At 33.8% G+C, this 11209-nt stretch overlaps 2 protein-coding genes across 2 annotated transcripts; one reads left to right on the forward strand and one right to left on the reverse strand.

Annotated features, from left to right (window-relative positions):
- On the forward strand, positions 36-2929 carry LOC104777774. Its single transcript, XM_010502089.2, has 2 exons — positions 36-698; positions 991-2929. The coding sequence occupies exons 1-2, from the start codon at positions 200-202 to the stop codon at positions 2688-2690; spliced, it is 2199 nt and encodes a 732-aa protein (XP_010500391.1). The 5' UTR covers positions 36-199; the 3' UTR covers positions 2691-2929.
- On the reverse strand, positions 2880-5310 carry LOC104777773 (zinc finger protein VAR3, chloroplastic-like). The gene is made up of 7 exons (XM_010502088.2): positions 4868-5310; positions 4677-4794; positions 4139-4575; positions 3796-3906; positions 3577-3696; positions 3256-3354; positions 2880-3154 (listed from the first exon to the last, which is right to left on the reverse strand). The coding sequence occupies exons 1-7, from the start codon at positions 5215-5217 to the stop codon at positions 3037-3039; spliced, it is 1353 nt and encodes a 450-aa protein (XP_010500390.1). The 5' UTR covers positions 5218-5310; the 3' UTR covers positions 2880-3036.

Consider the following 11209-nt stretch of genomic DNA (forward strand, 5'->3'; position numbering starts at 1 on the left):
AACAGCATAACGTTTATTAAACGGCGAGTAGTTTGGTTACTCAGAGTCTGAAACAGCATGAAGTGCAATTCAATTAAATTACAAAAAGCTTTAGAAGAGACGTTACAGGACAACTTTTACAATTTCTTCTCTCTGGTCTTGTCACGGTGATAGTATCAGAGAGAGAAAGCTTTAAACCCTAATTTCATCGGTGAAGAAGATGTGGGACAGAGGGGAGCTAGTTTGGGTAAGCTTAAGCCTTTCAGATACATGGATTCCGGGTCGGATTCTTAATCCATCCGTACCGGTTGGAGTTCTAGTCTCCTTCTTCGGCCTAATTGAGCCGCGCTACGTTCCAAAGCCATGTATTCGAAGCTTCGATCGTAATTTCGAAGCCCTGGTTTCAGATTCATGGAGGTTTCGTCGGTTTGTGAATCGAGCTTTACGAGCTCACTTTTGGAATATCTCGTTTGGGTTATGGTGTCCGTGTCAGCCGCTTATTGAATCGCCGTACTTCGATAGTGGAAACTCTCTACCGTGGTTTCCAAACTCATCTGATTCTTCAGCTTTGTGTTTCGTTCGAGATATGGCCGTTTCGATACAAGTGCCTCTACGGAGATTAGCTAAGACTAATTGTTCGAGCGCTCGGATCCTTAGTTTTCGGCGATATGCTGTTGATTTTAAGCGTTCTGAATCCGTCTATGAGGAAATCAAAGCAAGTAAGTGTGAAAATTCTCGTTTTGTTTTTTGGGGTTTTGTTGTTCTTTTGTGTTACTACTTATGCTTATGCTCAGTTCAATTGGGAAAGAAGACTCATTTGGTGTTGTTCTCTATATGCTTTAGAGCTATTGATACTGTTTCGTTAGTTTAAGAGGAACTTAAAAAAAGCCAGATTCGAGTGTTATATTTATATGCTCTGTAGTCTGTTCAGACCTGATCAAGATGAAATAATTGATTGGCAGATATTTCTGTGATTTGTATTCTTAAATGATTCTGTGAATATGTGTACAGGTGCAAAACTAATGGATCGCTCTGAAGAATCAGATTGGTACCTTGATCCCTCAAACACGATGTACTGCGTGGACCTGGATTATATGTTTCCTGAGACATTGGATGCAGACGTTGAAAGCAGTAGAGATTTGAGTCCATTGCCCAAGGATATCCATTGTTATTCTTCTGACCAGTCTGTTCATAACTCTTATTCTAGCACATGGAATACGAGGAACCCTCGAATTAGCTCTTATTCTAGCACATGGAATACGAGGAACCCTAACTCTTATTCTAGTACCATGCGAGCTTGTGAAACTATGGCTAGGACAGTTGTTCATGAAGATGATGGTCACCAGTCCAGGAGTCGAGGATGTCAAGTTGAGCACAGTGTCTGCTTACTGAATTCAGAACCTGCTGTGGAAGATATGATAGAGGAAGACACCACTAACATTCTTGGATCAAGAGTTGCTGTATCAGAAGAACCTTCTGATGTTATGATTGAAAGTCATGATGACATCATTGGTTTGGTTGATACAACTGTGACATCGGTTAAACAAACAACTAGGACAGCTGTTCATCATGAAGACGATGGTCAGCAGTCCACGAGTAGAGGGTGTCAAGTTGAGCACAGTGTCTGCTTACTGAATTCAGAACCTGCTGTTGAAGATATGATAGAGGAAGACACCACTAATACTGCTCAACCAAGAGTTGCTGTATCAGAAACACCTTCTGATGTTATAATTGAAACACATGACGACATCATCGGTTCGGTTGATAGAACTGGGACATCCGCAAAACAGTCATCACCCTTGCTTGATGCCAGTAACGACAAGGCATATTTGGCAAAGCCTGTTGCTTTTGTTGTTCCGGGAGCCTGTCATTCTCTAGCTTGTTCAATGAGAAAAACATATGCTAACCCAAGAGACAAGCTTGATAGATCTATACTCAGTGCCAAGTCCATGAACGACCAGTCGTTAGATAGGAAGAGTTTGAATGGAACACATGGAAACCGGTCTGACGATGCATTGGAATCGCATATTGTAGAGGTAGGACAGAGTTCGCTACATATTTCAGGCACTTCAAACAAAGAATTCAGTTCTGATGATGCAGGCATTGCACCTGCAGAACAATTACAAGATTTGGATGTTGCAACAATTGTTGAAAGCCAGATGAGATCAGTTGATAATGTCAGATCCATTGGTGTCAAAAGGAAAGCAAGTCGAAACAAAGCATCTGCACGTAACTCCAAGAGAAAGAAGAGAGCAGCCCAACAATCTATCTCTACTGATAAACCACTGAATCTACACCTGATGAAAGATATGCGGCTGGCTAATCCAAAATGTTTGAAAATGAAGTTATTGAGTAGACATGGGGATATCCCATCCAAATCAGAAGTGTTGAAGAGGTTCAGTGTGTTTGGGAAAATAGATGCTTCAAGAACTGATGTAAGCCCAGAGAAAAGCTCTGCGAAAGTAGTATTCATGCAGAGTATAGATGCAGTGACGGCTTATCAATTTGCTAGGACCAAAAAGTTTAGACTAGGACGGTGTAAAGTTACGTACCGCCTCGACCCTTTTGACGAAGACAATGAAGTAAACGAAGTTCCTTTGTCTCAGGAGCCTCAAAAGTCCGTTCCATCACCAAAATCATGTCTCAAGGAACATGGTTCGGAAGATAAAGAAGAGGGAAAAAGGAATCTGAAGGTGAAATTTCAAATGTAGGCTAACTGATGAATCAGATCTCATCGTAATCTCAGTTGTTTTGTGCATACCTTATGTCTCTCTCACGTTGTAAGTAGCTAAGGTCTACTCCTAACGAAAAACTAGCACTTTTTTTTTTGGCCCTGAAGCTTATGTATAAGTATAAGCATGGCTTGTTTTGTTTTAGAGATAACATAGTTTGTACTCGACTATATAAAATAGCTTTGACGATAAACGTGACTACAAACTACGTTTCCATTTTTCTACTTCAAAATTGTTTTTATGTTTGGAAATTACTTAACGAAGAGAAGAAGAAATTGTAACAAGTTGAAAGGAAGTAGCACGCTGTAAATCCATAAGCATAAGTTTACAGCAAGGCAGGTGGCTTCCATGTATGGTCTTCTTGATCGATATTGGCTTCGCTAGGTCGTTTGCACTCGCATTTCTTGCAAGCATCGTTTCTCCTAAAGTTCACGAAGTCGCATCTGCAAAATTAACATGAGCCAATGGGAACAAGAATGTTCGGTTTAGGATATGAAGATACCAAATTACTAAATAAGAAATTGAGACAGAAAGTGAGACGCACGAGGGGCATTCCCAATCTCCAGGCTCTGCTAGTGTCTTGTTACGTTGTTCTCGGCACTGTCGACACTGTTTATTGCTAGCAAAGTTCATATATCCACACCTGAAAATATACATACAAAACAGTCTGATCAGTACAGAGCAATCGAGCAAAATATATAAGATACCATTGACCTTTACACACTTTCAATCCTTAGCAGACAGAAAAAAAAATGAACATAAAGACTAAGGGGCAAATACAGCTGATGATCTTAAACAAACGCGAAGACATAGTAGCAAAATAAAAATGATACTGTAAAGGCTTTGAGAGGTAAGGGAAACTTACCCAGTGCAGTTCCAGTCTCCTTTTTTCATTTCAACAACATTCACCATTGAAGTTTTCTTTGGTCCCTTTGCTTTGCATTTCAGACAGCTCTGGTTTCTTGTGAAGTTTAAGAAACTGCACCTGTGGAGTGAGCAAGGAAATAACCAATGAGGGTGTGATATAAAAGTCTTACACTTTTGATTTCGAGAGAAACTGGTAATTTTTCAGATTTAGACTTACTCAGGACATAGCCAGTCACCTTCCTTGACAACAGCAGCAGCAGGTCGTCTGTCAGCGACTTCATTGCACTCTCGGCATCTTTCATTTCTAGCAAAGTTCACAAAGTCGCATCTGTAGAGGAACAAAGAAGCAGAAACCCCCAAAAATTAAGTCAATTTACTGAAAAAAAACACTAATATCTCAAACCAGTGTTCTGACAACATTATTGCAACCTGAGATACGATATTATCTAGAAGACAAGAGCTCAGGAAACTAAAAAATGGATTCACAGTGTATAAAGAGTCAGTCCAATTTCTGTAGAAACAAGGCATACAAAGCTAATCATTCAATAGAAATAACTTACTTGGGACAAGCCCAATCTGCACTATAATGAGGTCGATCACGTTGAGAAGGCTCATCGTTCCTCGATTTAAAAGCCACACGTTGAGAAGAAGGCTCATCACTCCTCGATTTAAAAGCCACACGCTGAGAAGGCGGCTCATCATTCCTCGATTTAAAACCCCTCTCTTTTGGAGCCAAAGATTCCTTGGAAGAAGGTTTTGGCAAGGCAGGACTTAGAGGCTTCTCACTAAACTCAACCAACTCTAAAAGAAGTCTTCTTGTAGACTCGTGAATAAGTTCTTTACCAGGTGGAATCTCACCACGAGAGATAACAATCGAATCAAGCGCATTGAACAATAACAAACGCATAACATCAACAGTTCGAGCATCAGCTTCTGTATCCTTAAGTATCACATAAGCTCTATCACACGAGCTACGAAGGTCACAAGAACCACAAACCTAAATAAAAAAAAAAAGTAAACATTTTCCTTATGGGTTAAGATCTCTCTAACTCAATAACAACTCCATAGCACTAAATGGAACATGTGTACATTACATACATCTCCTTCGTCTAATCGAACATGAGCTCGAATCCTTTTAGATGAATTCACAGTTTTTCTGAAGAGATTAGGGCATCCACGCTCCACAAGAGCTTGCACATCTCCCGATGTTAAGGATCTGCATCAAGAAAGAGTAACAACATCATCAGTCTCAACACTGAAGATCGATAAAAATTAGAGAAATTGAATACCTGAGAACGTCGTATCGATCACGAGCGAAGCTGAGACAAGCATCTTTAACTAGATTCATCTCCTGGTAAACCGTATCATCTTCGGTGTCTTTAGTGAAATATCCTTTCGTCTTCAAACGATCCACGAAAGTTACCCACTCTGGCCATGGATGAGGAGGAGGAGGAGGAGGAGGAGGAGGAGACGATAAATCCGAATCCAAGGTGGTTGCTACTGCGGTGGCGGCGTCACTGGAGAGGCATCGGTAGCGGAGTGATACAACAGACGGGAAGCGATTGAAAGAGAGGGGAAACGAGGGCTTGTGGGGCCGGAATATTGTGTTTCCGACTAGGAATATTCTGGAAGACGACATTTATATATCTCTCCGGCAAGATCTCACCAGAGGCAGAGACTGTGAGTGAAGAAGGTTTTAGCAAGGTTTTTGGTAGGCCGGGCGAACGAGTGGATAAAGGAGAAAGGCAATACAAGTTTTTTGACTATTTGCAATTTGACCTTTAATTTATATCTCGCCTCTCTTTTTATCCCTTTATTTTTAAAATTACAAATTCATACGCTATTGTTAGAGGTAATGAGTTTAGATTAAATGAGTTCATAGGTTGATCCAACTCATTAAACTAAATGAGTTGGATTAACTTATAAACTCATTTAATCTAATGAGTTAAATGGTTAAATGATTAACTCAACAAATTACATTATGAATAATGTTTTACACACAAAAGAAAAAAAAAAGTTTTCAAAAACACATATCACAATCCCGACATAAACCAACGTAGAATCGATAAAGATAAATGCAAATAGTGTAAAACATAGTCAAGCTTTTAGAAAGTAGAAACCTTGGGTTTTGAAAGCTTCATTCATGTTCTATTCCACTAGAAATTGGATTTTCTTTTATAACAACTAGGAAAGTGAAAACTTGAAATGATTTACATTGTTAATTTCACATTTCGAGTAAAACATTTTTGGTAATTTTTTAATTGTATAATATAAAAGTTATAAATAATGACTAAGATGAATTAACCAAATTAGTTAAATAAAATATTTGTTATATATATAAAAATGAAAAATCGATTCAGTGACAATAAGAGAATAATGTTAAAGATATATGAATCTAGGTTTACCGAATCATACTCAGATAATCAATTTTGAAAAATATTCACATAGAATAAAATTTAAATAATTATTCTATCGAACTTTATAAAAAAATAATAAGAGAATTAGGGAGAAAAAGCTCATAGCTGCAACTGCAACCAACCAAATTGACTAAAAATATAAATCTATGAAAAATTAGAAATCACAATTAATTACCTAAATTAATACTTGAAAGAGATGACCAATACAGTTAGATGAAAAACGACACCAAACAAAAGTTAGATGAATGAATCAATAATTAAAACAATCCAATTTTTTTAACAAAGATGAGTGAATTAATGTTGATTAATAAATTGAAAGAAAATAATACCCAGAATTTTCAAATTTGGAGGTATTAAACAATAGTCAAATAACAAAAACTCTTTTCAAGGTCCATAAAAAATATATATAGATATATATAAACAAAGAGGTGTGAAACAAAAATGTGTGAAAAATAACAAAGGTGAACATTGAAAGCTGAGAGTACGACGAAGAAACACAATTGTTGGATCAAAATATTGCAACTTTTACGATCATTAACAAATCTAAACAGTTAGATAAGATAATAAAAATAATCTCATCAGTTATATTTAAATTGACCCCTAAAAGTGAGTTTGCTATAATATATAAACATATAAATCTATGATTTTATTTATTAACTTGTAAGTATAAAAAATACTCAGAAAACAATAAATTCGAAACTTGTTTTTGTATTCCATAAAATTTTATATATAATAAACAAAGAGGTGTAAAATATAATGGTGTAAAACATAGAAGGGTAAAAAAATGTGAAAAACTAATAGGTGCGATTTTTGAAGATGGGGGTACGACGAAAAGATGCAAAAATATAAAAATAAAGACGTGTGAAACAAAAATATGCAAAAACTAACAAGTACAAACATTGAAGTCAAGGGGTACGACGAAAAAACACAATTATTGGATCAAAACACTGCAACTTTATATAAACAAAGAGGTGTAAAACAAAAAGGTGTGAAAACTAACGGGTGCCTACATGGAAAGTTGGGGGTGCGACAAAGAAACATAATTGTTGGATCGAGTCTTTGAAACTTTTGAGATCATTAACAAAGGGTGAGATCATTAATCATACTCAAATAACAAAAACGCTTTTCAAAGTTCATAAAAATCTGCATATAAAAAAAAAAGAAAAAAAAAAGTGTGAAAACAAAGAGGTGTGAAACAAAAAAATGTGAAAACTAACAAGTGCAGCCATTGAAAGGTATGGGTACAACGAAGAAACACAATTGTTGGATCAAAACATTGCAACTTTATATCAACAAAGAAGTGTAAAACAAAAGGGTGTGAAAACTAACGGTGCCAACATGGAAAGTTGGGGGTGCAACGAAGAAACACAATTGTTGGACCGAAACATTGCAACTTTTGAGATCATTAACAAATGGTTTAAAATGTGCAATTTTTAAAAGATGGGGATACGACGAATAAACACGATTATTGGAAAAAAACTTGCAACTATTGGGATCATCAATAATTTTAAACCGTTAGATGAGATAATAGAAACAATCTCATCCGTTAGATTAAAGTTGACACCCAAAAGTGAGTTTGCTATTATATATAGATGGTCTCGTCCTTGTCATCTGCATCATATACACACAATTTATGAGAAGCAAGAACATCAAAAATGACAACTCAACAACAACACATACGAGTATAGTTATAAATTATATCTAGCGAGTCCAAAAAATACTATTCCAACCATTATATGAACGTGAGAAAGTGGTGGCTTTAACAAGGCAGATAGAGTCCTTTGGTTTTGTCACAGAGAAGAATTTTAGGTATGGAAAAAGAAATTCAGAAGCATAAGGAGATGCTTGAGGAATCACACAAGTGTCGGGTCTATACGAAGACCATAACTTAAGAACATGATGAACATTAAAACAAACACAAGTAATCTAACAACTAACAAGCAATCCAGTTTCTTATACAACTGCTGAAAACTTGACATACACCACCAAATATGATGATCACCGACAAATGAAAAAGAAAACAGAAGATTACTTGTAGAACAACCCAAATCAGTCACTATAATCTTTTGTTTAACAATCCAAATCAAGAGAACAAGCCACTTAGATACACAAACACTGAGAGTAATGATTCTAAGATATCAAAACCCAGAAAAAACAAAACCGAAAAATCAAAACCCAGAGTCAATTTGTTTCTAAGATATCAAAACCCAAAAATCACGATAGCTGCAACGATTCAATCCGTAACACCTGAAACCCACTTCGAGATTTCAATGACTAAAGGAGAAACTAAATCAATAATCAAACCCATGAGACAGAGAGACCGAGAGAGAGACAAAGACACCAAGACAGACGGAGAGAGGGAGGGAGAGAGAGTACGAGAGAAGAAACAAACCTGAACTCAGGCGAAGATGAGAAGAGCGAACCAGCTGCCTGGTTCACGTCGGCGAAGATCCGATCCAAATTCTATTTTTCTCCTCACGGTGACGGTGGCTTGCTACAACTGAAGACAAATCATGAAGAAGCTGTTTTGGGAAAAAAATCAAAGCAAATCGGTTTATACATTTTGATTGGTTTACAGATTTTTAGTTATATTTAACCGGTTTAACCATTTGACTCAATAAAAATGGAATTAATTGATTAAATGGTTAAACCATTACCCATGAAAACTCAATTCATTTGATCCACTAAACCAATTAACTGATTAATCTATTTTATTCATGAACTCATTAGGATAAATTTTGTTAACTCATTAGGGTTCATGGCTTGGATTGAGTTGAATTGATCCATGCAACTTGACCCATTTTGATACCTCTAGCTATTGTAGATATTATGTGATTTTTTTTTTTTTTTATATAGATTTGTATTTTTCGTTTTTTTCCAATCATAAACTCTTACCACTCTTAAGTATTAACAAAATCATTTTACTTTTAATTCGATCATAATATTCTTATTCAAAATAAAATGCAATGTTTATTCGATCATCTAAATGCATGGAAGGGCTAATTGTCAAATTGTTTTGAAATCATTCATTTATAAACATTCTATAGATAAACCTTTCATCACAAAATCACCATAACACATTTTTTCTTTTAATTTCAAAATCCATTTAACGCATGCGCTCCTTCATGCATCTTCCAACTACTCCAACTAAATACAGAAGATCAAGTCTTAAGCCAATATAGTACTACATTATATTGCATATTAATCTTGAATAAGTCACTGATAATTATAATAATTATTATTGTTATGATAATAACATTGATATTATTATTATTATTATTATTATTATTGATATTATTATTATTATTATTATTATTATTATTATTATTATTATTATTATTATTATTATTATTATTATTATTATTATTATTAGCTTGAAGAGTTTTTTTTTTGAAATGTATATTGGTAATTTTCTATGTTCAGGTTTGAATTCATATATTAAATGAGTGTAATCACTAAAATTTTGGAAACATTTTTATGTAGTTAAGTGTAAAGAAAATAGATTTGTTAAGAAAGAGTAATTGAATTAATTAAAATAAATAAGAAACAAATTCCATGGTAAACCAACATACCATTATGAGAAAATAAATTTATTTCTACCTATTACACAAAATATTGAACCATGTGTTATGTTTAATTTTTTAAAAAAATAACAGTCTAAATATTTAACGTTTAAAATTTGAATTCTAAAAAAAAAGAGAATTTGTGGTGTTTTTGCACACCCAATAAGCCCCAAGAATCGACACTGTGTCTTGGGGGATACATAGCAAATCTTTGACAGAGTAAAAATTGATGTCAGCGAGTGGTTGGTTGAGAGAAAATAAAATGGTAATAAATTGAAAGAAAGAATAATATAAATTTGTGTTGGAGATAATAAATAACAATTTAGATTAGTCTCAATCGCTAAAGATGTATTTTGGAGATATTTTAACCATACCATAACCATATGCTCAAGAGATATTTTGGAGAGCTCCACTGGAGACTTTTTATACACAGAAGAGATATAGAATACATAACCATATTTTAGTCCATCATATGAGTTGTTTTAAGGATAAGGAGCATAAATCTTTTTGTTTTCCAAATTTTTTCATTCATTTCCATTTTCATAGATTTTTCTTTTGTTTGAAGGAGTTGATTTCAGAAAAAAATAATTTTGGTTTTTTAATATAATATAAAAATTATATTTCATCAAATCAAAGGTTATTTCTCCCAAATTTTTAAGTCTATAACGATTTTCTTTTATAGGGTAGCATATACATTATTTTTCTTTTTTTTTTGGAAGGGTACGTATAATAATAAAATTTTATTAATTTTTTTTTAATTTACGATTTTCATAAGGTTACTATTTGTTTTTTTTTTTTACTATCCGCATCATATATGTTTTGTTTTATAAGTTTAATTTTAAGTTTTCTATGTGTGCTTTTCTTTTTGATTTGATTTTAACAAATATCTAAGATCTTTAATATATATTTTTTTAATTTCTTGCAGGAAAATAAAAATATGTACAGTCTTCCTCCTTTGATTTGATCTCATCTTCCAAGTTTTCTCAAACATTAGAGCAATTGATGTCAAAATGGATAGAAATAAGAAAAAAACAGAAAACTAAACTAAAGAACATTGTATGATTTTATTATACTATATTTGTTTTTACTTTTTATGTTTTAACCTCCACAAATCTTACATGTTTGACCAAAAATCTTACATGTTCAATTACACAATTTATATATTGACGAAATTAAATTTAGTCATGAGTAATATATATCAGCAATGTTACTTTGTGATAAGAAAACTAAATCTGTGTAAATACTGATTTACCAATTTAACATATCACAATATTAAAAAAAACCAACAATACTACAGTATATTCAAAGACATACTAATAATCACAAGTTTGATGGGAATTAGCATTAACATTAGTACAATTATAGATTTTTGCAGGTTGGTCTAAATACACACATAATATCTTGAAGACTTAACCTTATATAAAACCTACCTGTTTCATCACACTCATATACAAAACTAACTAATTTCAAATTGGTTGATCATATTTAAATTTACTATATGAAGTATGAACCGTGTTATACATAGTTACATATGTTTACTTTCACACCAACTAATTTTGATTGATTAAATTCCAAATGAAAATAATTTTGATTGTACATAGTAATATATAAATACAAGAGGTTTTATAAATAGTCAAAGATATTAAAGTGA

This window comes from Camelina sativa, chromosome 3 (genome assembly GCF_000633955.1).
Source record: "Camelina sativa cultivar DH55 chromosome 3, Cs, whole genome shotgun sequence".
NCBI classification, from domain to species: domain Eukaryota; kingdom Viridiplantae; phylum Streptophyta; class Magnoliopsida; order Brassicales; family Brassicaceae; genus Camelina; species Camelina sativa.

Bases quoted from the DNA above. Each gene is read 5' to 3' on its own strand.
- LOC104777774 (XM_010502089.2), top strand. From the start codon at position 200: ATGTGGGACAGAGGGGAGCTAGTTTGGGTAAGCTTAAGCCTTTCAGAT. The intron at 699-990 runs GTAAGTGTGAAA...ATATGTGTACAG, and splicing joins CTATGAGGAAATCAAAGCAA to GTGCAAAACTAATGGATCGC.
- LOC104777773 (XM_010502088.2), bottom strand. From the start codon at position 5,217: ATGTCGTCTTCCAGAATATTCCTAGTCGGAAACACAATATTCCGGCCC. The intron at 4,795-4,867 runs GTATTCAATTTC...TTCTTGATGCAG, and splicing joins GATCGATACGACGTTCTCAG to ATCCTTAACATCGGGAGATG. The intron at 4,576-4,676 runs GTATGTAATGTA...TTTTTTATTTAG, and splicing joins TTCGATTAGACGAAGGAGAT to GTTTGTGGTTCTTGTGACCT.